At 30.0% G+C, this 26,046-nt stretch overlaps 1 protein-coding gene across 2 annotated transcripts; it reads right to left on the reverse strand.

The window, feature by feature from the left end:
• Positions 1–678: 678 nt before the first annotated feature.
• On the reverse strand, positions 679–25,361 carry LOC113797632 (uncharacterized). 2 transcript variants are annotated; one of them, XM_075819504.1, is made up of 9 exons: positions 24,210–25,353; positions 12,748–13,114; positions 11,568–12,658; positions 11,407–11,500; positions 10,890–10,957; positions 4,434–4,470; positions 4,212–4,324; positions 3,997–4,012; positions 679–1,479 (listed from the first exon to the last, which is right to left on the reverse strand). In XM_075819504.1, exons 1-9 carry the CDS (start codon positions 24,498–24,500, stop codon positions 1,196–1,198), a joined length of 2,361 nt encoding a protein of 786 aa, XP_075675619.1. In that variant the 5' UTR covers positions 24,501–25,353; the 3' UTR covers positions 679–1,195. The 2 variants fall into 2 exon arrangements, with proteins under 2 accessions (XP_075675619.1, XP_075675620.1); XM_075819505.1 differs by lacking the exon at positions 3,997–4,012 and having other exon boundaries at positions 1,290–1,479; positions 24,210–25,361.
• Between the last annotated feature and the right edge of the window lie 685 nt (positions 25,362–26,046).

The raw sequence follows: 26,046 nt of genomic DNA on the forward strand, positions 1-26,046 counted from the left end.
GTCCACCACCACCATCACCACCACCATTATCATCAACACTTTGCGATGACACATTCAAACTATTAAAATATCGATCGATCGATTTGATTTGATTTGATTCGATCTATATTTAGAAATTTCATTTCTTTTGTTGTCACATTTTGAATTGGAGAAAAAATATGGGAAATTTTCCGGGAAAAAAAAATTCCTGGAAAAATTCTAAATAAATTGGATTAATCAAACAATAATGATAATAATAATTTTATTTATGTGTGACCCACAAAAAAACTACATTGACTTTTAAATTGATTTCCAATGAAAAAAAAACTCCAATAAAGATAATGATGAAAGGATTTTTATTGAAATTTTTTGATAATAAATAAACCACTGTTGATGATTAAATATCAAGTTCAAATATTCCAGTTTTCGCATCATCGATCTAATATGTCTGTGTTTGGGTTTGGAATCAAAAAAAGGAATGTTCGGTGTCATACAAGTTGGTATCAGATTAGCTGAATTTAGACAGGCAAAACCCGATAAATGTCTGAATGTGAAATGATAATAATATAAAATCGAGAAAACCGATCAGATTTGATCATTTCTTTTTCGGTTTTTTTTTCGGATAATTATTATTCAGAGCAATCATCATTTATGACACCACAGTAACCAGTAATAACAACAACCAAAGGTAAAGCCAAATAATGATAAGAATTTTATTTTATTTTATTTTATAATCTTTCTTTATTTATAATATCAATTTTTGTGGATTTTTATAAATGATTGTAACAGATATTTTGAATTTTTTATAAATTTTAAATTTTGGCGCCCAAATTTACGTGGGAGGAGCAAGTAGGAGGAGTCTGAAGTGGTGTGAATGATAAGAGAGAACAATTAAAGAAAGTGGGCGTGTGTTTTGGTGTGATTTGGTGTACTTTCAATGTATGAAAAAACAAACGACTATTTGATAATGTGAGATGTTTATGTTACAAAAAGTAAAAAACTGTAAAAAAATTTTTACAAACATCAAAGATATGTGAAATTTAAAATGAAAAAACTAAATGAAAATCTAATTGAAATGAAAATTTCCAAAATTGGCTATTTCAAGAAAAATTATTTACAAAAAAATGTTGATGACTTCCATTTTTATCGCACTATTGGCAGTTGTTTTTCGGGAATTTTCCCAGAAATTTTTCCCAGGAATTCTTTCTTATTTTGATTAACGTAATGGCCGTACTAAATTTGCTGCAACATTACCATTGATTAGCAAACAACAATCATGACAATAACCAAATGATGTAATCAAACCATTCATCTGATAATTACGACTGCAACGTAAACATTTTTCCAATGTTGGTGATGCTGATTGCGATGATTGATGCGGCGATTGACGTTGTTGCTGTTGTTGCTGCGTTTGTTCATCATGCGTTTTCATATGTGCACGTAAATTACATGCTAATGCAAATCTTTTTTGACAGATTTCACATTCATGTGGTTTATCTCCTATTTTAACATTGTTTTTTTTTTTGGTTATTAGGGTCAAAATAGAAAAAAAGATTTCAAATTAAAGATTTTTTCAAAATTCAATCAAAGAAACTATTGAATTAGATTAATCATCATCGCCTGACCATCATCATTGAATAATCGAATTGATTAACACCCTCACACCATCCTCACACAATGATCTTTTCTTCTTTGTGAATGGATTTTTTAAATCCAGTTTTTGTTCAAAAATCAATTTATCATTCGAATTGCGTTTCAGCATTTTTCATTCTTCAAAAAAAAAAAATTGAATAAAAGATAAAATGAATGATGATCTCTCTCTCTCTTGGAAAATGATATATATTTTTTCTTCAATCGAAAAAAATCGATCATTCAGCCATCAACATTATACCGTGATTTCTATAATTAAAAATCACTGTATCGATATATTTTTGTGAACAGACAGAACAAAAAAGAAAAAAACTTGTTATAATTTACAATCATCATCATCATTTGAACAGGATTTTTTTCATCTTCATCGTTTTCTTTTCAATGAATGAAAAGATTTACCTGTGAAAATTAATTTGATGATGATGGCATGAATTTCATAAATAACTAAATCATCATCATTTTTGTGTGCCATAAGTGTCTTTTGCTGAATTGAATTAAATGATGTCTGCCAGTGTCTGATTTGTGTTTTTCGGCGGCGACGGCGACGGCGACAGGTATCATGATACGGAATCAGTATTTTTTGAATAATCGATTGTATCGATTATACAATCGATTATTCAATGACCGAAACAGGAAAATGATATTCAAACATCGATACATATTACCGGTTATTATTTTTCAAAATAATAATAACCCGTCAGGACAAAGAGAGGGGCAAGAAAAATAATGGCCAACAACAACAACAACAACGAATTACATCCACATTACCATTCATTTATTATGTATGGATCTAGATCTTTTTTTCTTTTTTCTTTTGTTGATCTAGATAAGTAATGTAAAATAAATTATTCATTCATTCATTCATCTCCAACAACAACAACAAAGAAAGAAAGAAAGATGTGCTGTTCTCATATTGATTACAATATCGAATGCTGATCATCATTTTCTCTCTCCCTCTCTCTCTCTCTCTCTGCGTCCGAATTTGAATTGAATAAATGATGCTGATGATCATGATTAACAACAACAGCAACAACAACAAAAGCCGGGTAAAATGAATGGAAAGATAAGATTGGTTTTTTGGAAAATTTGGTTTCATTCAATCAATAATAATAATGATGATGATTGTTCGTTCAGAGATTTTCACGATTATTTTCAAACTCTACATTACAAATCAAAAGAGGATAAATATGGTAGGATGTTTTTTTTTTTAAATTTACATCTGTAATGGAATGAAATGAATGAATTTTGCTCTGAATGTTTGTAAATTACGGAATTTATGAATTTTTTTCGCTGTTGTTGTTGTTGAATTCACAATCAATAATTATACCCAAAGTAATCAAAAAGTCAATTGACCCGGTTTTTTTAGTGAATGGAAAAATCAAAAATCTCCACTTTATTCACAAATTGCGATAATTTGAATTTGATAATTTCGTTCTAGGAAAAAATTTAACCAACCACCACCACCACCGCTATTAACAACAAGATAATCAAATTCATTTTTAAAGAAATTTGCTTTTTTCAAATCTTAATTAGAATCAAACAACTGTATTCATGAATAAAGGACTGTATTTATGAATGGGCCAAATTTGAATATTATTAAACAAAAATTTGAATAAAATTTTTTTGTTTTTTTAACGGGGTTTTTTTTTCTTCTTTCAAGCAATTCATACATCCATCATCGACCATCATCATCGATTATCATGATTATATTATCGAGATTCATTAATCAGGTAATTATAATTTTTTTGGAGAACAAATTAATTGCAATTACATGCATATATACCTGTGTTATTAGCAAATAGAGAGAGAGAGAGAGAGAGAGAGAGAGAGAGAGAGAGAGAGAGAACCACACCTATCGATAAATTTGTAATTAAAGAAATGAAATTAAGATAAACATAGCAAGATAAACACAGCAAGAGAGAGAGAGAGAGAGAGAGAGAGAGAGAGAGATAACAAATGTAGATAGCACCCTGAATTTAATCAAGTTAGACATTTTTTGTTATTTGTTGTTTGCTGTTGATTAAGCTAAACTAAAGAAGAAAAAAAATTGTCATCATCAAACGTCATCATTAATCGCGAAAAAAACGACGACGACGACGACAACAACATTGCCTGATTTTTGCAATTAAACATCAATGATGGTGGCTTGTTTGTTCGTTTTTTTGATGGTCAAGATACGAGAAAAAAAGATGGATGTGTGTGTGTGTGTGTCGAGCAAATCCAATCAATCACACAGAAAGTAAAACAGAACAACAAAAAAAAGAGTTTCGCTCTTAAATTGTCAACTTTTGTGTGATATTCAATGATCATTGAGAAAGAGTGATGATTAATAAGAATTTCTATCAATCAATGAATAAAATGCCATACCTGAATGTAATAACATCTTTGTTTTGGGTGATAAAATTATGAAATTCAAACGAAGAATCGAATGATCCAGTTAAATGATGATAATTCAATGATGAAGTGAATCAAATGAATGAATGAAGAAATGGAGGAGGGCAAAGGGTTAAAATAAGAAATAAGAAATAATTTAATTCAATTAAGGTTAAAATAGTTGAATTTTTTTTTAAAAGTAAACTTACATGATTACGAAGATTAGTTTGTTTACTAAAACCACGATTACAAATGGAACATTTAAATGGCCATGAACCATTATGTACATACATATGGCTTTTAAGATCACCTGGTGTTGGAACTGTAATTATTGTAGTTGAAGAAATATTTCCAGGAAAGAGAAATGAAGAAAAAGTTTGAAATTAGCAAGAAATTTCCCAGGAAAAATTAATCCTTTTTTGTTTACTTACATGACTTGGAACACAATTGACAAGCATGTGGTTTTACCTGAGAAAATTGAAAAGAAAAGAAAAAATCAAATTAAAATCGAATCGATAATGACATTGAAAACTTGTTGCGCTAGCTTGTTTACACACTGCGCCACACACACACACAGCACGCGCAACAGGTAATTTTTCTGTATGAAACTTATGGAAAAGTTTTTTCTTGGCTGGATGCAATCAATGTTCAAAACAAAAAAAAATTGATGCTGCTGTTGAAAGATTTATTATTGATGAATTTTCGTGATGATCGTGAGCCTGACTTACTGACTAATTTTCTAGATCAATTAAAACGTTACCAACCAACAATCGAAAATTGATTGAATGAAAAAAAAGATTGATTATGGATAATCGACAGAGAAAAGAAAAGAAAATGTCAAACTTGATATTCATCTAACGCAGACAAAAAAAAAGAATAATGGAAGGAAATTTGAATGAAACCAAAAACCAAACCAATGCAAAACCGAAGCAAACAAAATCGATCAGTTTGCGTGATGCCATTTTTGGAAAAAAACAAAAACAAAAAAACCCACAAACATAATTATTAATGGCTACCGAATTTTTCTAATTAAGAATTATTCTTTCTTTTTTAAAAAACTGAAAAACCCAGAAAAGACAGAAGATATGGCGAACAAGAAACTATTAATCAACAAATCATGCATGAAAATGTAAAATGAATTGAATTGAATTGGATGGTGATTGGTTGGTGATCATCATCAATCAAAATATCCAATAACGTATTTTGTGGATGATAATGAAAAAAAAACTAAACTGAAGAACCATAAGGGCCATTACTATTTTTTTTTTTTTTTTGATTGAAAAAAAAATTTAGGTTGTGTAGAAATAGTTTAATGATGATGATGGTGATCATCGATCGATCGATCGATGATGATGATGATAATGGAAAAACTTATTGACCTCAATGATGATGTTGATGATCATCACGACTAACTTTGTTGAACAACAACAACAAAGAAAGAAAGAATTTTTAGTTCATTCATTTCGGATCAATGTTTTTTTGTTGTTGTTGTTTGGCTAGTAAGGTTAAAATAGATTTTTTTTCAAAAGAATCAATCGATCGATCGATTAAATTGAATTAAATTTAAATGGAAATCATTATGTAACCAAAAAAAAAGTTAATCAATCGATTTTTAAATGAGAATTTTTTTCGGAAAGTTTCTTTCCAGAAAAGATTTTTTCCCACACACACTTTCGATGATGTTTTAAATATCACACACACACTATTATTATCAAACTAATTAGTCGAACAGCATCTTTTTGGCTGTCGATATAGTCGACATTGTCTGGACAAATGGCGACAAACCATATTGAAACAAGCAAAAGACATTATCAACGAAAAAAAAAATTTAATTCAAGGTTTTTTTTGTGGTAAAACAACAACAACAACAACAACAAATTGGTTGTTTGAAGCCAAACAGAAATAAAAAAAAACCCCAGAAAATCAATCTAATTGCCATTGAATGGATAATTATAATTCTGTTTTTTTTTTGTTTTAATAATAATCATTATTTGATGATAGACAAAGGTACTTTACCTGGCTAAATTTTTAAATTTTTTTTTTCTTTTTAAATATCCATCTGTACCATATACATACACACACACAAGCACTATTATCATCCAATGACGATTGGTAATATTTTTTTGTTCTTGGTCTTGGTAATCATTATTATCATCATTCGTAGATCATATTGGTGGTTACATTAGATTTTTTTTTTTTGTTGTGGATAATAGCGGCTATTGTAACCTAATGGTAATCAAATGTAATATATAATTTATATTTGTCTATATGTCTACCCCACCATCGCCACCACCAGCTGAAAATGAAATGATCTTTTTTTTTCTTTCATTCTGGCTCTGTTTGTTCGATATGATGATGGTAATGTATAGTTACCTGGTTGATGATGGACACACATACCAATACAGCAGCAGCAGCAGCAGCAGCCATCATGTCTAATACCAAAAGAGATGATTATGATGATGATGATGGTCAATATCATCATCATCGTCATAATGGTAGTTCAAAAGAATAGAAAACTATACACACACACACACACCTTAGTTCAATGGTTCAATTAAAGTTTCTGCAGTTTTGAAACATTTTTCTTTTGAAAAATTTTGAAAATTGCCACTGTCATTGATATGATAGAATGTGTATGGTGTGCAACAAGTATGGTGTCTATTTCGACCGAAAGTATGTTTATAAACTACAACAAACAAACGAACGAAACATATAAGGGTCAAAATATTATTATTATTATTTTTATAAAGGTAGTGCACTACCTTTATTCTTCTTTTTCTTTACTGATTTCGTTTGTTTCGTTTGTTGAACTGAAAGAATTTCAAACAAACAATTTCAATGTCTAGCTATGATGATGATAAGTTTGAAAATCATAATCATCATCATCATCATTTCTTTATCTGCCTACTGGCATTACTCGTTCATTATTATTATTATTATTATTATTATTATTGATCATCATCCAAAAAGAAGGTATGGTTGAATCATGATGGATAATGTCAGGTGGATTTGATGATGGTCAGCCATTATTATCATTGTCGACGGAATGATACCCTCCGAATCAAAAAAAAAAAATATTTCAGGTATGGTAACCACCATTATCATCCATTCAGAGAGATAGGAAGAGAGAGAGAGAAAGAGAGAGATAGAGAGAGAGAGAGAGAGAGATTGGGAAAGATAATCATCATCATATTCACTCTCGGTTTTTTTTTGCTATTTCTACCTTTATCTACTTCGAGGTTATCTCTGGATTATTATCATCATCACCATGATTACACATCATGATCATCAAGAGAAAATCTATTCACGAACAATAAGGTACGATATTTTTTTCAAAAATCAAAAAGACACCTGATGATGATTATGATGATGATGGCTTTGGCTATTGGTAAAGAATTTCTTCATCATCAAACCTACCCTTAACCTTCCTTTACACCTCCCTTATTTTTTTATTTTTCTTTTGGCTACTGGAATTTTTGCTGTTTTTCATTTTCAGATTTTTTTTTGATTTAAAATGAAATTTAAGTTTTCCTTCGTTCGATGAATAGACATTCAACGTGTATGAAAAAATCATGATTTTTGATTTTTGATTTCAAAAGTCATAATACCTATGATTATGAAATCGTACAAGAAAATCGAGATAATTGTTCAATGATGATGTTGAAATAGATTCTATTCTATTTCGACTCGATTCGATATTTTTCCTATTTTAACCAGAAAACAGTAGCCAAGAAGAGATAAGTGGCAAATGATGATGATGAAAAAAGACCATTATCACATATAGATCATCGACAAAAGGTAATCATCATCACGACGACGATGGTTGATACAATTATATTCTTTTTTTTCCAAAAATGGATAATGATAACAATTTTTTTTTGATTTTTTGATTTGAAATTTGTATCAATGCGATTGGCTACATTATTAGAGAAACGGAGATGGACACGACAATCGATGATCGATATCGATAGTGATAGAAAAAGAAGATCACGTTTTAGTAGATCAATATCATCATCATCATTTTAGATTAGTTTGATTTAATCCATAGAGCTCCTCATTGCCGCCGTCAATTTTACATCATCGACAACAACGCACACAGTGTTAGTTGCTGGTACAAAAAAAGCCGCGGTTTGTTTGATTGAAATTCTTGATTTGAAAAAATCGATAATGTTCATCATCATCATCAGGATCAGGATTATTAGGATCATCAGGATCATCAACAACAACAACAAATTAAATTCAAAAATCCATTGATAATGACGTTGTTGTTGTTGTTGTTGAAGAAATTCGGTAGCCAAAAAAATCATTATCGTCATCATCATCATCAGTAGTAGTAGTCGAACAACACAAGAGATTATTATTATTATTATCATTTGGTGTGGCTTGTACAACAACAACAACAAGACTGTTTTCTATCTATCTTTATCTCTCTGTTTGCGCGTGGTGTTATCAATCTATCTGATCTGTTGCTTGGTATGGTAAGGGAAAAAATGATAATAATAATGATGATGATATACCGAAAACAAGAAAAAGAAAAGAATCTTGAAAGACGGATAAAGTCAAGATAAAAAAAAAGTTGAAAATCAGTGCCAGAAACAACAACAACAACAAGAAGAGAGAGGAAAAAATCGTGACCAAAAGTCACGCAAAAGAAATCTCTTGACTTTCAACCAACCTGTATTGAAAATTCAAAAACGAAAAAAATTAAATAAACCACCACCATCACCACCACCAACAAATCACTATGGTTTGTTTGAATAATGAACGAACAAACCTAAAACATTTGGCTTCCGTGAACATACAGTAGCCTGATGATGTTGATGATGATCACCATGATGATCATCAATAACATTCAATGTTTGAAACATTGAAAAATTCCAATCGATCGCCGCGAAATTGATCACCAAAAAAAAAACAAATTCTTTTGCCAACCAAAATATTCGTAATCATATAGTAAAAGACTTTTCTGAAATGATTTTTTCCCTCATTCTTCGGTTGATTATTATCATAGAATCTCAGGTAAGAGAAATGATCAATTAGTTTTTACCTTTAGTGAAAAATTAATGATCAAAAATAGCCCATAGAAAAAAAGGCTACTGTACAACAACAAGGTAGTTTGTTTTCACCTGATGATGATGATGATGATAATGACCTGGCTGAATTTACCTGAATCGTTTTTTTGGTTCAGGTAATATTTTCACTTTTACCTGGAAAACAATTTTTTCCCTTCATTTTAATCATACAGTTTTTTTTTTGGTCAAGTTTTTTTTTCGGTGAGAACAAGGAACTTACGATACAGACAGGAGAGTAAAGGATTAAAGAAAACATTAAAATTTGAGGGGAAAAAATGGATTAAAAAGTTCAACTATTAATCCCATTCTCTCTCTCTTTCACTGATCTCCTTTTTTTTCAACTGGTGAAAAACCTTTGATCAGATAACAACAACGAAATAAAAACCCATAAATATTTAGACAACAAAAAAAAATCATCAAACAAAACAAATAAACAGAAATCTCATTTCACATCCACTATACTTTTTTAATAAGCATCTTTTACCGCTGCCGCATCATTGATGGTTGAATGTTGGTTGGTTGGTGGATTATTTTCAAGTGAAAAAAAATAAGCGGCCGGTCTTTTTTTTAGTTTCGGAATCACTCTGTAGTTGTCTGAATTTTAAGATGATTTTAGCAAACAAACAAAGTAAAGGAGGGCAAAACATGATCATTCCATATTGATCGCCAAAATTAACCCATAATCCGATTGAATGGGGGGAAAATTTTTTCGGCAAAATAAAATGAAATGATATGATTATTATTTCCGGAAAGTTTCTTCGATGTAAAAAATTACCGAATATTAAACTGAAAAAAATCTATTTCCACACAGAACACACACAAACATAAACATGATAAATAAACTATTATTGGCAAAAAAAAAGGATGCCGCCAAATCCTCTGTGTGTGTGTGTGTTAAAAACATTAACCCCCCACACTCTATTCAAAACAAAACAAAAAAACAATGAAATGATATACACACACAACTAAACTTATCACACGAAGAAGAAGAAGAAGAACTAAGAAAATCTTCTTTGCTTTACTTTATTTTGTTTATAAATAAACGATGATGATGATAATATTTTCGGTACAAATCGACAAGACAGTGTTATTTTTTTTCTCCATTCATAAAAGTATTTTATGTCTGTTTTGTTTGATTCGCGTCCGAAAAAAAATGAACCGGGTATTAAAATGATCATAATAAACAAGTTGCACATCAATTGAGAGAGAGTAGAAAAAAAAACAATAACTTTTCCCGAATACCGAAAAGAACAAAATCATTTTTTGTTTTTGTTTTTCTCAATGAAAAAATAAATAGTAATGAATGATCATTGATGCATTACACGAACGTAAAAACAAATGAAATGATGAGAGAGAGAGAGAGAGGTGTTAATATCGTTATCATTCAATCATGAAAACTAACTAACTAACTAACTAACTAACTAAAAGTCATCATTTATTTATTTATAGGTGTTAATTGAATAGGAAACAAAAACAGAAAAACAGAAAAATGTTGTTGTTGTAGTTGACACCTATCTAATTTCGTTTGTTTGTCACTAAACTAAAGTTATACACAGAGATACATAAGTAGAAATAGCGGTGGTGATGGTGGCCTATTGTGAAAAGGAAATTTAACCAACTGGAACGTTGCCGATTTTTTCGTTTTGTTGTTGTTCAAAACTAGCTAATTGATGTTTGTGGTTTCTTTAGACCGTGATGGTGTTGATAATTACAACCGAAGAATGAAGATAAGAGTAGTTGTTATACTTGGCACGTGTCATACATTTGACCTTTCACTGTGTAAATAGTTTTTTTTGACAAAAATGAATCACTTACCTTATTATGTGTCATACGATGATAATAAAGATTCGAACTAGCTGTAAAACGTTTTCCACATATTGGACCTATTATGATAAGGTAAAAATAGCCAAAAAACAATAGAAAATTAGATATCATTAGCATCAGCATTTTGTTGAAACATCTTTATCGACTTATAACTAAATAACACATTAACAAGATATCAATGCCAAGAGAGAGAGAGAGAGAGAGAGAGAGAGAGAGAGAGAGAGAGAGGGGAGAATCGTGTGATGTAATTCATCACTTTCGTGAGGGGAGAGGGAGAGAAGAAATTTGTCGTAATTTTAAAAATTTTATTTTCTTATCTAATCTTTGAAAATTAAGAAATGCAATTTTGATGTGAATATTATGTGATGGAAAAGTTTCCGAAAAAGAAACATTTTCCTAAATGCTATCATTTGGCACATCATTATCACATCAACACTAATTATTTTAATGAAGAAAATTTTTCAGGAAAGTTTCGGAAAATATTTCCCATATTCGATATATTACTTACATTGATGTGGTTTTTCACCCGAATGTATACGACGATGTGTATTCAACGATGATGATGTACTAAATCCTTTACCACAAACATCACAAACATGTGGCTAAAAAAAATAGAAGAAAAATTTGAGAAATTTCCCGGGAAAAAAATCTTTTCCAAAAATTTGTTACCTTTTCACCCGTATGTGTACGCAAATGACGACGTAATAATGATGGACGATCAAATGCTTTACCACAATATTCACATGGTAACATTGTACGTTCACGTGGTTTTTTCACTACTAAATGATTAGCTAATGATTTCATTGTTTCAATATCTTTTAATACAATTTTTGTTGCTGTTGTTGATGATTTTGATTGATTTGCCGCAACAACAGCCGCAGCATTTGTATTTTTTGCTTGTAAAGATTTTGTCGATGATCTATTTCTATTTGTTGTTGTTGCTTTCATTGTTGTTAATGTTTTTGTTGTTGTTGTTGTTGTTGATTTAATCATTTTCATTGTCATTGATGATGTTGAATGACTTTTGATTGTATTTGATGATGATTCGGCTGATAAATGACCATCATCATCATCATCATAATCGTCATCAACTTCTTCTTCTTCTTCTTCATAATCATCAACAAAATCATCAACAATATCATCAACCATATCATCACCATTTCGATGTTGATGATGATGATTATCATCAACATCGATCATAATATCATCACAATCATTATCAACATTGATTTTTTCATCATCCTCCTCATTGATAATATCATCGATAACCGATTCAGGTGAACTTGGTAATCTTGGTTGAGATTTCAGTTGAATTTTATTCTTGATATTGGTCATTGAGAGATCAATTGTTTTAGGTGTCGCTGTTGTTGTTTGCGAAATTGTTGTTGTTGATGATGGTGCAACAGCAGCAGCAGCTGCTGCTGCTGCCGCTAATGATGATAATAATAATTTTCTTGCTGTTAATATTTGTTTGGATGTCAGAAATTCTTGTGAATGATAATCTGACGATGCTGTTGTCGATGTTGTTGTTGCTGATGCTGTTGCTGCTGCGGCTGACAACATTGATGTAAATGGAAATGTAAAGGGTTGATGATTTTCATTTTGTTGTTGCTGTTGTTGTTGTTGATGTAAAAATGAATAAGAACCGGATGATGATCCAGATCTAGATCCAGATGATGATGATGTTGATGATATTGATGATGTTGTTGATGATTCAGATGGTGATGCTAATAATGACATTGAAAGATCAAGTGGACTATCTATAAAAAGATTTTTTTAAAAATTTTTAAAAATTACAAAAAGATCCCACATCGGTATTCCAGGGTTAATTTAAAAAAAAACAACTTACCTTGTAACGTTTGACGACAAATAAACGAATGATGATGATGATTAGGACGAAAAAATGTTGATCCAAACATGGATGGATAAAATTGATGAAATAATGATGTTTGTTGTTGTTGCTGATGTTGTTGTTGATAATTCATATTAAAATCATCAATATTTTTGAGATCATAATAAACAACAATTTCTTTATTCGAATCAATACGTTGTATACATTCATAAATAACTTCACCCCTTATAATCCGACCGATTAGATTAACATTTTCATTTAATAATTTAGTTATCGTTACAAAACGTATCCAATTACAATGACGAATTTTTTTATTTCGATCAATTTCACGTATTTCATCGAAACATCCGAATTTATTTCGTATCTAAAAATCAATCAAAAAGGGAGAAAATTCAATTAATTCAAAATTCAAAAAGAATGAGGAAAAGTTTTCGGAAAGAAGTTTTCTGAAAACGAAAGATATTCCCCAGAAGATTATTGATTGAATTTTTTCATTCGAAAAAATCAAAAGTCAAAAATCATTTATCATTTTTGAATTTTGCCCAATGATCCTTCTTCATATCGATCTTTATTGATTGTTATTTTCCCTTGAATAAAATATTAATCAATTATACTTTCATTCAAACATCTCAAAGTAATCATTCCTGGTCATTCAATGATCATCTTGAAGCCAGTATGGCACATTTTAAATTGAAAAATTATTTTTTTTAGATATCGTTTTTTGGCCATCTATTAAAAGGAATGTTTCGAAAGAAAAAAAATGTCAGAAACAGTGAGATAAAGAGAACACCAAGTTTGATATACGCAGCTGGAGGTTACATTTTTTTTTGTGAATTTCACAAACTTGGTTAGGTCAAAATAGTGACAAATTTTCAAAACCAATGACCTGGTCAAATCCTGGATGATACCTGTTGCTGGTTGGCCACCACCATCATCATTATGGTGACAATCAACCGCGAACAGGTGAAACAAAAAAAAAAAAAACAGAATCTCGAGAGATAAAGACTATTTCGAAATCAAAAAATCATTTTTCATTTCAAACCAGAAATGGAAAATTATCAAATTGATGATTATCACCATCAACAACAACATCAACAACATCGAAAGAAATATTTCCATAAACATTTTTTTGTTTCTTCTATTTATCATCTTTATAATCATATTAATTTTTTTCGAAGAAAAAAAATATTGATTATAATCAAAATTGTGAATGCAGGTAAGTAAGTGAATGAGAAAAATGATAAGATATATCCAAAATATATACAAGTTGTTGGAGAAAGTTTTCTTTCAATCATCATTATCATTGAATTTTTTTTTCAAGAATATCATCCTGTTATGAATTTTGTGTGACTTATTTTTCGCTATCTCTCTCTCTCTCCTTAAATCATCATAAGATCATCATCATCATATTCAATAATCAAATAATCTTTAAAAATGTCCAATGACAAAATAATTTATCATCATCATCATCATCATCATCGTTTTGAAATCCAACATTCAATCTATTTCATCAGTGAGAGAGAGAGAGAGAGAGAGAGAGAGAGAGAGGGAAACTTTATTTTTTGAGAAATAAACAACAACAACAGCAACAACATGGATACATATAGTTGCTGTTGATGAACATTATCCGTAAATAAGTAAGTATTCAAGCATATTTCGTTGCAAAAAAAAACAAACCATCAAATCTTTAATAATTTTCAATTAATCATAATTTTTTTTCCATTCATTTCATTTTGAAAAATATGTTTATGAAAATCATTTTTTTTACATAAACCACCTTGATAATCATCATCATCATCATCAAATAAACACCATGGTTATCCTCTTATGGATTTTTTTCCATCTTTTTCTTCGTCCACTTTATCATTATCTGGTTGATGGTCATGACCATCATCATGATCGACCAGATTTCAAAGTGGAGAGGGGTTTTTTTTGCTGAAAAGATCAGATTTTTTTTCCATTTCTAGCTGATCGGTTGGTTGGTTGGTTGGATTTTTTTTCTCTGCCAATTCTGAACAACAACAATCAATAATTCGAACGATTTGAATAATCAATGTGATTGATTGGTTGGTTTGGTTAAGAATCAGAACTAAAAATCAATTATCGATCAATGATTTTGTGATTTCTTCATTTTCAATCTTTTTTTTTTTGAAAAAAGAAAATTAATGATGTTTTTGTTTGCATCTTTTTGTTTTTCTTAAATTTGGCACATGCTGATGTTATGGATGATGATTAGGTTAGGTTAGGTTTAGTCAGTTTGATGATATATTATCTGTGTATGTTTGCCACAAAAAAAAGACAAAATAAATCATCCACATCATCAATGGATGGACATTACCGATCCACTTGAATATTTTCTTCGAAATCAATTGATTTATCCATCATCATCATCATCAACCAAACAACATGGGCAAATTAATCAAAAGCAAAAACAAAAAACGAAAAAACATTTCTAGAAAGATCATATTTCATATTTCATAATTCAATTTTTCGCAATTCATATTTTTTTCTCTAGTTTTCAATTTATCAATTTGATTGAATATCGATAATGTCAATTATGATTTGCATTTGGTTTTTTAATGTTTCAAAAACAAAATCGAAAAAATCGTTAAAAAAACAGTGAACAAAAACGATAAGACAAATCAAATTAGCATCAAAAATCAGAATTTTGATTTTGGTGAAAGAATTTCTCTTCTTTTTCTTCAATGTCAAAAAAGAAGAGAAAAGACGAGAGACAGAAAAATTTTCTCATGAAGATTTTCTTCGTCTTTCGTCACAAGTTAATCACCATCATTATCATTATCACATGGTTTATCAGAAATAAGTTAGATGACCGTTTTCATTCGTTTCACTGTGTGAAGATCATCATCATCATAAAATGATGATAATACCTTGACTTTTTGAAGAAGAAATCAAGTTCATTGGCTATTTTAACAGTCGTAACTTTTTTTTTGTCATCAACAAAACCACCACCTACACACTAACACAGGATTAACACGATTTTTGTTCAGTATGATGATCATTTCACATGGAAAAAATGATGTTTTTTTTTCATTTGTGAAAACATAACATTTTCAGCCAGCCAGGTAGCCAGGTGAATTCCTCTTGATGATGATGTAATTATTTTATCAATCAATCGATTGATCAATCGATTCTAATCTTGTTTCACTGTTGCTGCTACTACTAGTGGTGGTTCCAGAACCTGACCACCATTGATGAATCCGATGATAATTTGAAGTAAAACGACGACAAACTGAAAAACAACCAAAGACAAAACTAACGTTTCCTTCAAATGAAATAACGTTAACTGTTTTCAAGAAAAGAAAAATTGTCGACAATCGTCTCGACAACATTCATCAATGTTTGTTTTGTTTGTTTGTTTGTTTTAAAATTGATTGAAATCGATCTATCGATCGATCGATCGATAGATAAATATTGGACTTTTTTTAAAAAAAACTGATTAAAATAAAATAAATGTGACATTTTCTTTGTCTTATCAGATTTTCTGCTTCTTCCAAATGACTTTTACCTGTGAAAAACGAAAAATTTAACGACAACCAACCAGGTAACAAAAAAAAAAAAAAGAACCATAGGGTTCACACAATTTTTCGAAATGAATGAATGAATGAAACTAACACTGACTGACTGATGAAGGAGAGAGAGATTGATTTCTAAATGTCAACCAACACCACCACCACCACCAGTTTATCGTTATCATTTTTATTGTTTTTTTCGTTTGTCCACTTTTTCTAGTCCAGGATCTTGAAAGAAAAAGATCATAATAATGATAATGATGTCTATTACCGTATCTCTCTCTCTCTCTCTCTCTCTCTCTTTGGCAAAAAAAAGATATGGACAAAGACTAATGAACTGAACATATTGACTTGGACAGTTCATTAATTTATTTTTGTTTTGTTTGAAACAAAACAAAAAAAAACAAAAAAAATTTCATTTCAAGTAGCTTTCAATCGATATTCATTGGATAGATATCCAATCAATTTGATCTTTTTTCTTTTTTAAAAAAAAAATTCCCAGAAACTTTTCTGGAAAGAATTTTTTTATGTTCCTTCAAAGTTTTCCAGGAAAATTTTCCATACAAACTTTTCCCTATTGAACATTATCGATTTTTTTTCTGATAATTTTCAAATATATTAATCAACGACAACCACCACCACCATAGTATCATTTCGGCATCTCTCTCGCCTTTTTTTATTGATTAAAATTGTACGAAACGAACGAAAACTTTCGAAAAAATTTTCGATTCAAGCAGCAAGCAAGCAAAAAGACATCCTGCTGTTGAGCTGCTGTTACAACGAACAAGATGGATGGATGAATGGATAGAAAATTTGTTTGTTTCGAAATCGATAAAAGAAGATGATGAAGAAGAAAAAAAAACTAATTGCCTTCTCGTATCGCACACACACATACATAGAAACAACAATGTTCTTTCGACAATCAATCTATCTCTATCACATGTGCACATTACAGTAGTTTGTTAATCAACGAATGAAAAAATTCCTTCATTTAACAGAAACTGAAAAAGAAGATTGGAAAAAGCAAAGAGAAGTAGAAGAAAAACATTTAATTTATGAGAAAAAATCTTTTTTCTCGAGATTGAAACAGCAAGAGAGAGAGAGAGAGAGAGACTGATGAAGAAAGAAAGAAAATTCGTGTATAGCACCTGAGATATATTATCATCATCAGACAAATTTGAATTTGAAAAAAAATATCTAACGCGCTACCTAAAATATCGTTGTTGTTGTTGTTGCTGGTTGTTGTTGTTGTCGATGTTAATGGACAACAACAACAACAACATGATGAGGATGATGATGATCATTATTACTTTGATGATAATGATGAGGCTCATCATGATAATAATGATAATGTTCAGAAGCGAAATGTTGGCGAAAAGCAGCAGCAGCAGCTGATAATGAATTTTCTTTTTTCATTCAACAATTGAAAAGAATTGTGTAGAGGAAAAAAAGGTCAGATAAAAAAAAAGCTTGCTTGGCATGGCCTAGCTCAGCAAGCTTTTTTTCAGCTGCTGTTGATTATGTTTTTTCGCTTGCTGAACAAAATCTTCTTCGCAAAAAAAAAAATGTTTCATAAGTAACATTTATTCAGGTAAAAAAAAAATACAGAAGCATCCAAAGAATATAATTAACTAATATACCTTTCTACCTGGCCAAAGACTTGATAATAAGTTTTTTTTCTTTCGAAACTAGAAATAATAATTCACCAGGCCATTAAAAAGTGGAAAAATCAATTAAAGCAGCCAGCAGAAACGCTGAACATTATCGAAATTTTTTCTTCAAAAAATGAAATTAATTTGTGTTTCAATCAGCCAATATTGGCCATCATCATTTTGATGATCAATTTTTTTTTCGATCAACCACCATATGGTTATCGGTTGCTTGTCATGTTATGTTATTGTTTAAAGTTTCTGTTCTGTTTTTTTTTGTTGAAACAAAAAACGAAATGGAAAATCGTGCACGCACAACAGGTAGCATTCAGGTTAGGTTAGATGAATTGATGATGAATTGATGATGATGATTGAACCAAAATCGAAATTTAGTTCGCTTGTATCGAATCAAGCCAATTCATTTTTAAAGTTTTTTAATTTCAATTCAATATTGAAAATCATATCGGGGAATATCGATCTTTATTGGAATTTTCAAATGAAAGTTCAATAAATGGTGGTGATGGTCACAGTGGTGACGATTCGGACAATGAACAAATTGGCTTGAAATTTTTTTTTCATTTTTCAAAAACAAAAAAATCAAATGAAATGACCACACCTCTTATCTCCATCATCATCAGGTAAAGATCATCATCATCATTGTAACAAGATTCAATAAGAAATTTTCAAGTACAAAACAAACGAATGTAACTATCAACAAACGAACTGTAGCCAAACAAAATCATCATATCCAATATATTTTTCCGGGTGTTTAGTTTTAGTTCTCCATTGATAATAGATAATATGAACTAAAAATAAAGATTTTTATCATATTTTTCTGTTTTCCATTTAATGATTAATTATCTTGCCTATTTTAACCTTATGCGTACATACATCAAGAAAAACATACACACACACAATCATGAAACACATCAAGATTGAAATAGACAAAACTAACTATGGACTAACCAATTGTCTATTTTCATCTAAAATGAATTATTATCATCAAATAATAATAATATTTATGCATTTCAGGTAGGTCTTGTTATTTCAATTTCCATAATATTTTTTTACCTGTTATTGTTTTACCCAAAAAAACAAAACAGCTACCAATATTGTTTTGTTTTGTTGTTTTCTTTGATCATCTTATTATCATCATCATCATTAATAATAAAGGTAAAAAATGTTCAATTGTTTTCTCTCTTTTCAGGGCAAAGCGAGAAACTTTCTTGGAAACAAATTGAAACAAACAGAAAAGAAAGAAGTCAAACACAGTCGGTGATCGTCAGTTTCAGTAGATTTGAAAAAAAAATTCAGAGGGAAAACTTTTCGGAAACTTTTTCCTAAAACATTACCTAATGTGTGTGTGTGTGTGTTATGTAATTTTTTTAAACAACGTTTTTTTTTATCGATTTTGAAATTAAAATCATGCTGTTCATGTAAAAAAACATCATTACATCATCATCATCATCATCATTGCATGAATCAAATCAGAAAATTATACAGGTAACAAAAAAAAAAAACTTGAATGTGATATATGTATAGACAGAGACTATTTGCACACAGGTGTGTCCCATCATTTTGTTGATAATAATAATAATAATGTTTATCCCATAAAGTATTTCGTTTTCGAGGATTAATGGCGATTGATTTTTGTTTTACTGTTTTTTGAATGTTACAGGCTTTGCCCTTTTTTTTATCATCATCATCATTGGAAAATTGGTTCATTATGGAAAACATAGTAAATTAATTTTCTATTTTGAAAAACATCAAACATAATAGTGATAGATCAAACTTGAATAGAGGAAAGTTTCCTGGAAATTTTTTACCGAAAAAACTTTCTATATACACAGATGCTGCTTCTAATTTGTTTTCTATTTGTTTGTTTATCGTATTGAAACAACAACAACAACAAAACGAAAAAACAAATTAAACGATCATCATGTGAAAAAGCAAAGAGTTTAGATTTTCTTCAAAGAAAAGCAAACTCATTAAACAAACTAAAATGAAATAAATCTAGATCATCATCATCATCATTATCGATTTGGTCAGGTAATTTTGTTTTGTTTTTTTCCATCGATGATCAATTTTTTAAAAACAAACAATCTGATGGAGTGGAAAGGATTAATTAATGGATCATTAAAGTTTTTTACAAGGGAAAAAAGCGAAATGAAAATCTAAAATTAGACAGAAAAAAACCAAAGATTATTATGTAATTTGAAAAAAAGGAGAATCATTTGTTGAAAATGAAATGCCACGCGCACACACGCAACCGATAGCGCTAGCTATAATCACAAAAAACACGCGCAATTTCTGATCTATAATCACATCGTCGTTTATCGGTTTAATTGTTGTCCAAGGTTTTTTTTGACTTTTACTCCTCCCCTTTTTCAACTAAAATGATACAATCCCTTGATGATAATGATGATGGATCAAATTGATCATCATCAATGAAATTGTCATGTCAAATGGTCATTGACCATTATTGAACATTATCATCATCATCATTGAATTGAGCATAACAAATCCGTTTTGTTTTGTTCAAATTTCGTCATCAAATTTTTCAAATTTTCTTTCTTTCTTGGTTCGAATCATCATCCGCATCAATTTTCAATGACATTCTCAACAGAAAACAACTATGGAACATTATTGTTTTCTGCTGTACTGAATCTATGTCACTGCTGATTGGTCAGCAGCATCAAATGACATCAATAATGATGCATAGTGTGTGCAAGAAGATATGATGGGGGAGGAAACTAAATTTGAAAAAAACGGGAACAAAACAAGCGCATGCGTAAATTTCTGGGCGTCATCAATCATCATTGTTGAAATTAGACAAAAGAAAATCACAAAAACGTAATGCACAATAAACGATGCTGATGATGGCCACACACACACACACAAGCCACACATTTATCAAACAAAAAAAGCTTTTTTTGCACGAAAAAATACTTGAAAAAAATCAAAAAAAACATAGAAGAAGCTAAAAGCAAAATATATTTTGCATAATTTGATTTGGAAAAAAATTAAACAGTGTAACCGTGACTGGATGAAAGTCATTGATAAATGAATGAATGAATGGCGAAATAAAGCGAAAAGTTTGTTTTTTGGAAAAGTTTTCTTAGAAGTTTTCTGAAAAAGTTTTTTTTTGGAAAGTTTTTTCTTCCTTTTCTTTCCATTCATAGGTCATCATTGTTCATTGAATGGATTTCTTTTTTTCTTTGTTGAAAAGAATTCTTTGAACAAAAATAAAAAATGATACTTTTTTTTGAATTCAAAGAAAAGAAAAGATGCTAATTCGTGATGCTAAAATGCTCAAACGAAATAATAATTACCTATCTACGATATCCAAACAGTAGAAAAAATGAAATGTAACCAAAGGCCAAAAAACGATTTCATATAGATTTTCAGAAAGATTTTCTTTTTTTTAAAAAATTTTTCAAAAAAAATCAAAAATCAAAATTAGATCAAAAATCATAATGTAGCACTATGATTATCATCATCATCATCATTATCATCAGGTAATTTTCTGTCTGTCTGTCTGTCTGTTTTATCATCATTAAAAAAAATGGCCATTATCGATTGATTACTGAAAAAAATAATCATTTAAAAGAAAGATCTTTTGATGATGATGATCATCATCATCAAAAGATAATGATCATTATCAACTGAAGAGATATACCACCACTGCTACCATCATCATCCAGACATTCCCAAATCCATGGACATTCTTCTTAAGCATCTTTGTCATCATCATCATCATCATCATCATTATAATCGTTGTTGTTAGATTTTTATTTTTTCTTTCGTTTTCGGTAGCATCAAACATTTTTTGTTGTTGTTGTTGCCCGAAACAAACAACAACAAAACTGGTTTTCAACAACAACAACATTGTCGACAACAACAACAACAACCAGAAGCTGCTTTCGCTTGTAAAGATGCTACCCGTGTTGTTTTTTTTCGAAGAAAATATGGGGGCGTTGACGATGGAGGGGGAGAAAGAGGGTGGCACCGAAAAAAACAGACAACCTGAACATTATTGGACAACCAAAACGAAACGAAACAAAAATCTAATCTATCTTCATCATCATCATCTAACCTAACCTTCTTATCTACCTAGATCTTTTACCCTCCTTACTTGAATTTAACCAAAGATTACACGCAATTGCTTGCCAGCAAAAAAAAAAAATTCTCACGCACGAATTTCATTTTATCTTTCGTTTTTTTTTCGTTAAGATTTTTTTCTTCTTGAAGAATGAAAAGAAATAAATTTTACAAAAAGAAAAAAACATCAAAATGATTTGTAATTTTTCATGATCATCATGTTTGTGATCTTTGAGATTTTCTTTCTTTCATCTTGGTGATAAATAAGCATCAGGAATTTTTTTTTTTAAGAAGTGAATATGAGAAAATTTTCCCGGAATTTTTTTCCGGGAAATTTCTCTATTTTTCCCCCTTGTGTAAAATTAGCCAAGTTTTATTTTTCTAAATTAATTAGACTAATTTTCTTTTTAAAAAAATTAATTCCATGTTCATCACCTGCATAAAACAACGAAAGTGACAGGGAATTTCATTCAACTTTGAAAAAATCAAAGGTATTTTGTTGTTGTTGATTTGTTGATGGAATTTTTTTCGAAAAGAATCTCTTTGAAAATGAAATAAAATGTTTTTTAAAACACAGAAACAGACATTCAATGAAATCAAATGAACTTTTGATATTCGTTTTTTGTTGTTGTTGTTGTTTGGAATTTTATTACAATTTCACTTTTTTTCTTCTGTCTTCTGTCTTCTGTCTTCTTCTTCTGATGATAATGATTATGAGGATGGAAGGACATTGGTCGATTGTCCGATTGCGTGTTTTTTTTTCGCTTGAATCTCTGAAGAATGTACAAATATTCAACAACAGCAGCAAAAATTCATAATTTTCGCTTTCGACATCAGAATCACAAATGAAAAAAAATCTTGTCATTTTCCATATCTTCTCTACCATCAATTTTTTTTCGAGAAAATTTCCTCAACAACATCATTGCTGTTGTTGTTGTTGTTGTTGTTATTCGAGAACAACAACAACAACAAATATTTTTTTTGGACAGATGCAGAAAATTAAACGGTAGCTCACAAAAGAAAAAACGTACGCACCTGCTTATTATTTAATGATCATCAACAACAACAACAATAACATCATCAAATCATTAAACAACAACAACAAAATTCGATGATGAACGAATCAACAAAATAATAATAATAATAATAAACAATCGATAGATTCGTACATTACTTTTAATAAAACGAATTCTTTTTTCCCCCCAATAAACACATCCTTACACACAGTTTAATGTTGTTGTTTTTTTGTTTGGATGTAATTAACTCTCTTGATGTTTGAACTTTGAATTTTTCTATTTAGTAAAATTCTTCATTCAGTCAGTTTTTGTCAATTACAAGTTAATTTCCTTCTCTCTCTTAGTTTGTCTTTTTGTTTGTTTTGTTTGTGTGTGTTTATATCGCGAAAATCAAATGAAAAAATCAAAATCAAAATCATTATGATGCTGATCATCATGTAATAATGATAATTATCGAAACAAACAAACAAACAGAAAACAAATCGATTAACTTCTTTTGACGGCAACGATTGTTGTTTTGGTAGTTTTTTCTTGAATGGTAATATGGATTTCTAATTGCTTTCGATTCATCAATGTTTTTTTGTTCGGCTTCTTCTTTTTCTGTTTGTTTGATCAAATATTCCGACCAAAAAACACACATTGACAAACATTCATTGCAGTTCATCCATCAAATGGCGCACACACACACACGCGCGCATAATAATCAGAAAAGTTTGGCAACAAATAAACAAAATGAAATCAAAACTTTGATTTTCAAAGAAACATTTTTTCTGTTGATTCTATCGATATGTGTGTGTGTGTGTGGCAAAAATTCTGTGATTCTGTGTCGGTGTGTGTGGCCTATGCAAAAAAAAAACTATTTTAACCCGACACCCATATGTTTGTTTGTTTGTTTTTTGTAAATTTCCAGATAATTCTGTTGTTTTATTGATGTTTTAAAAGATCACAGAAAAATAATAATGATCATTATTCAAAACAAAATGTAAACATCAATAGCGGCTGAATCAAATGAAAAGAATCTTTTTTTCACATTTGAAAAAATGCCGCTATTTCTACCCACCAAAAAATGAAATGAAATGGATCATTTGAAAAAAAAGATTCCGAAAATATTTTTTTTTGAAAGAAATTTTGCCGAAAAGTTTTTTTTTTTTAATACTTACATCATCATCATTTAATAATGAATAAACATCTAAACGATCCAAACGTATTGTACCTTGAAATGGTAAAAAACATGTACCTTTTGGTATCGATTGATTACTATAAACACAAACACCAGTTTCTGATTCGGTACGTTTTTCTGTTGCATTTTGTTGACGATTATTATTCTGATGATGATTATGGTGATGATGGTGATTTTTTAAATTTTTCAATCCATTCAACAAATGTAGATATGAATCTTTTGCCCTCAGCATTAGGCTAAATTCCGATGGTATTAACACGCAGGTTTCCATTTTTTTTCTTTGCTTCAGAATTTCCTTACGAAATTTTCAATCAAACAGAAAAACAACACAAAGATTTTCACTTGAAATGAATATTTTCACTGTTATAAACAAACAACGAAAAAAAAACAGATTTTTTTCTCGCCAGTTCATAAAATCAAAATCAAATCGATTCGATTGATTGATTGATTGATCAATTACATCATCATCATCATCATTGGCACACCCAACAATATGACACACACCACACACGTACGCACATTGAATTCGAAAATTACAAATCGATGATGAAATCGAAAAAAAAATCAATCTCAACTCAGAAGCTTGAAACAATAAATAAAAAAAACTATTTCGATCCAACCATATCACACATGTGACACATTTCACACAGGATAAACACTGAAAAAACACGGTATCATCGGTATATTCGGTAAGTTTTTGTTTGTTGATTGAAATTGGACTACTTTTGTGGCCGATCAAATCGATGATAATGATGATGAAAAAACATTGAACATTTACGAAAAGATATAAAGCATATCATCAACAACAACAAATGAATGAATGGTTCACTATGAATGATGATGATGGTCGATCGTTGTTGATGATGGTGGTGGTGGTGGTTGATCATCATAAAGATCATCATCATCATCTACATCAGTATCAGTGAATGATGATGATGGTGGTAGTTGTTTGTCGATGATGTCGATGATGATGATGGTATTTAGTTTGTGATGGCGGCATTCTCTCTTTTTTTTCAAGCTTGTTCTTTGTTTATTTCTCTCTGTTTCTCTCTCTCTCTTTCGCTACATTTACCTTACCTTTTTCTCTCTCTCTCTCTCTTGATTTACGAAGAAAAAAAGGTGGAGCCTAATCGTTTATTATTATTTTTTTCACCTTTTTTTTCTAATTTCTAAGGAAATCTGGATATGGAGAAAAATTTGGATGAAAAAAAAACATAACAACAACAACAACAGTAACAGTAAAGTGCATTTTTTGCGCGTACTTTTATCATATTTTTGGCAATGTACTGTATGTGTGAATTGTTGGAAATATGCACCGCCCCCTATTTTTTCCATTATCCATAATGTTATTTTATGGGTTGGTCCTAATACGCCCACACACACACATATTATTGGTACATATTGATAATTGGCTCCTCCCATTTTTTGTTTATATCAACCAATATGACACACACACACGTTAGTTTTCCTAATGGCGCCTTATTGATTTCATCATCGATTTTAGTTTGTTTTCAAGTTTTGTTTGGTTGTCGCCCAAATCAAACAACATATATGGTGTCTTTCTGGTTTTTTTCCTATTGAATTTCAAGATTTTTTGTTTTTGTTTTTTGGGAGCGAAAAAAAGGGCGATAATAATATTGATTTCTGAATTGAAATGAAATGACATTCAATTCAATTCAGCCTACCTGTAAATATGAATTTTTCCATTCATATTTTTTCATATTTTCATTCAATCTTATCTCTTCGATTACGTAGGCAGTAATTACATACATACAACTGTAACTACAACATCATGACATTTGACATTTATGTATTCA

The sequence above is a fragment of the Dermatophagoides pteronyssinus genome, unplaced genomic scaffold, assembly GCF_027571235.1.
Source record: "Dermatophagoides pteronyssinus isolate colony J.1.1.1.1 unplaced genomic scaffold, Derpt_VIB-CSIC_2022.12 sq0004, whole genome shotgun sequence".
In the NCBI taxonomy this organism is placed as follows: domain Eukaryota; kingdom Metazoa; phylum Arthropoda; class Arachnida; order Sarcoptiformes; family Pyroglyphidae; genus Dermatophagoides; species Dermatophagoides pteronyssinus.

What these genes read in the sequence shown, in the direction of transcription:
- LOC113797632 (XM_075819504.1), bottom strand. Translation starts at nt 24,500, where the DNA reads ATGGAAACCTGCGTGTTAATACCATCGGAATTTAGCCTAATGCTGAGG. An exon ending in TTGTCGTCAAACGTTACAAG is followed by an intron (nt 12,659 to 12,747) that starts GTAAGTTGTTTT and finishes ATCTTTTTATAG; the next exon opens with ATAGTCCACTTGATCTTTCA. An exon ending in GGGTGAAAAACCACATCAAT is followed by an intron (nt 10,958 to 11,406) that starts GTAAGTAATATA and finishes TTATCATAATAG; the next exon opens with GTCCAATATGTGGAAAACGT.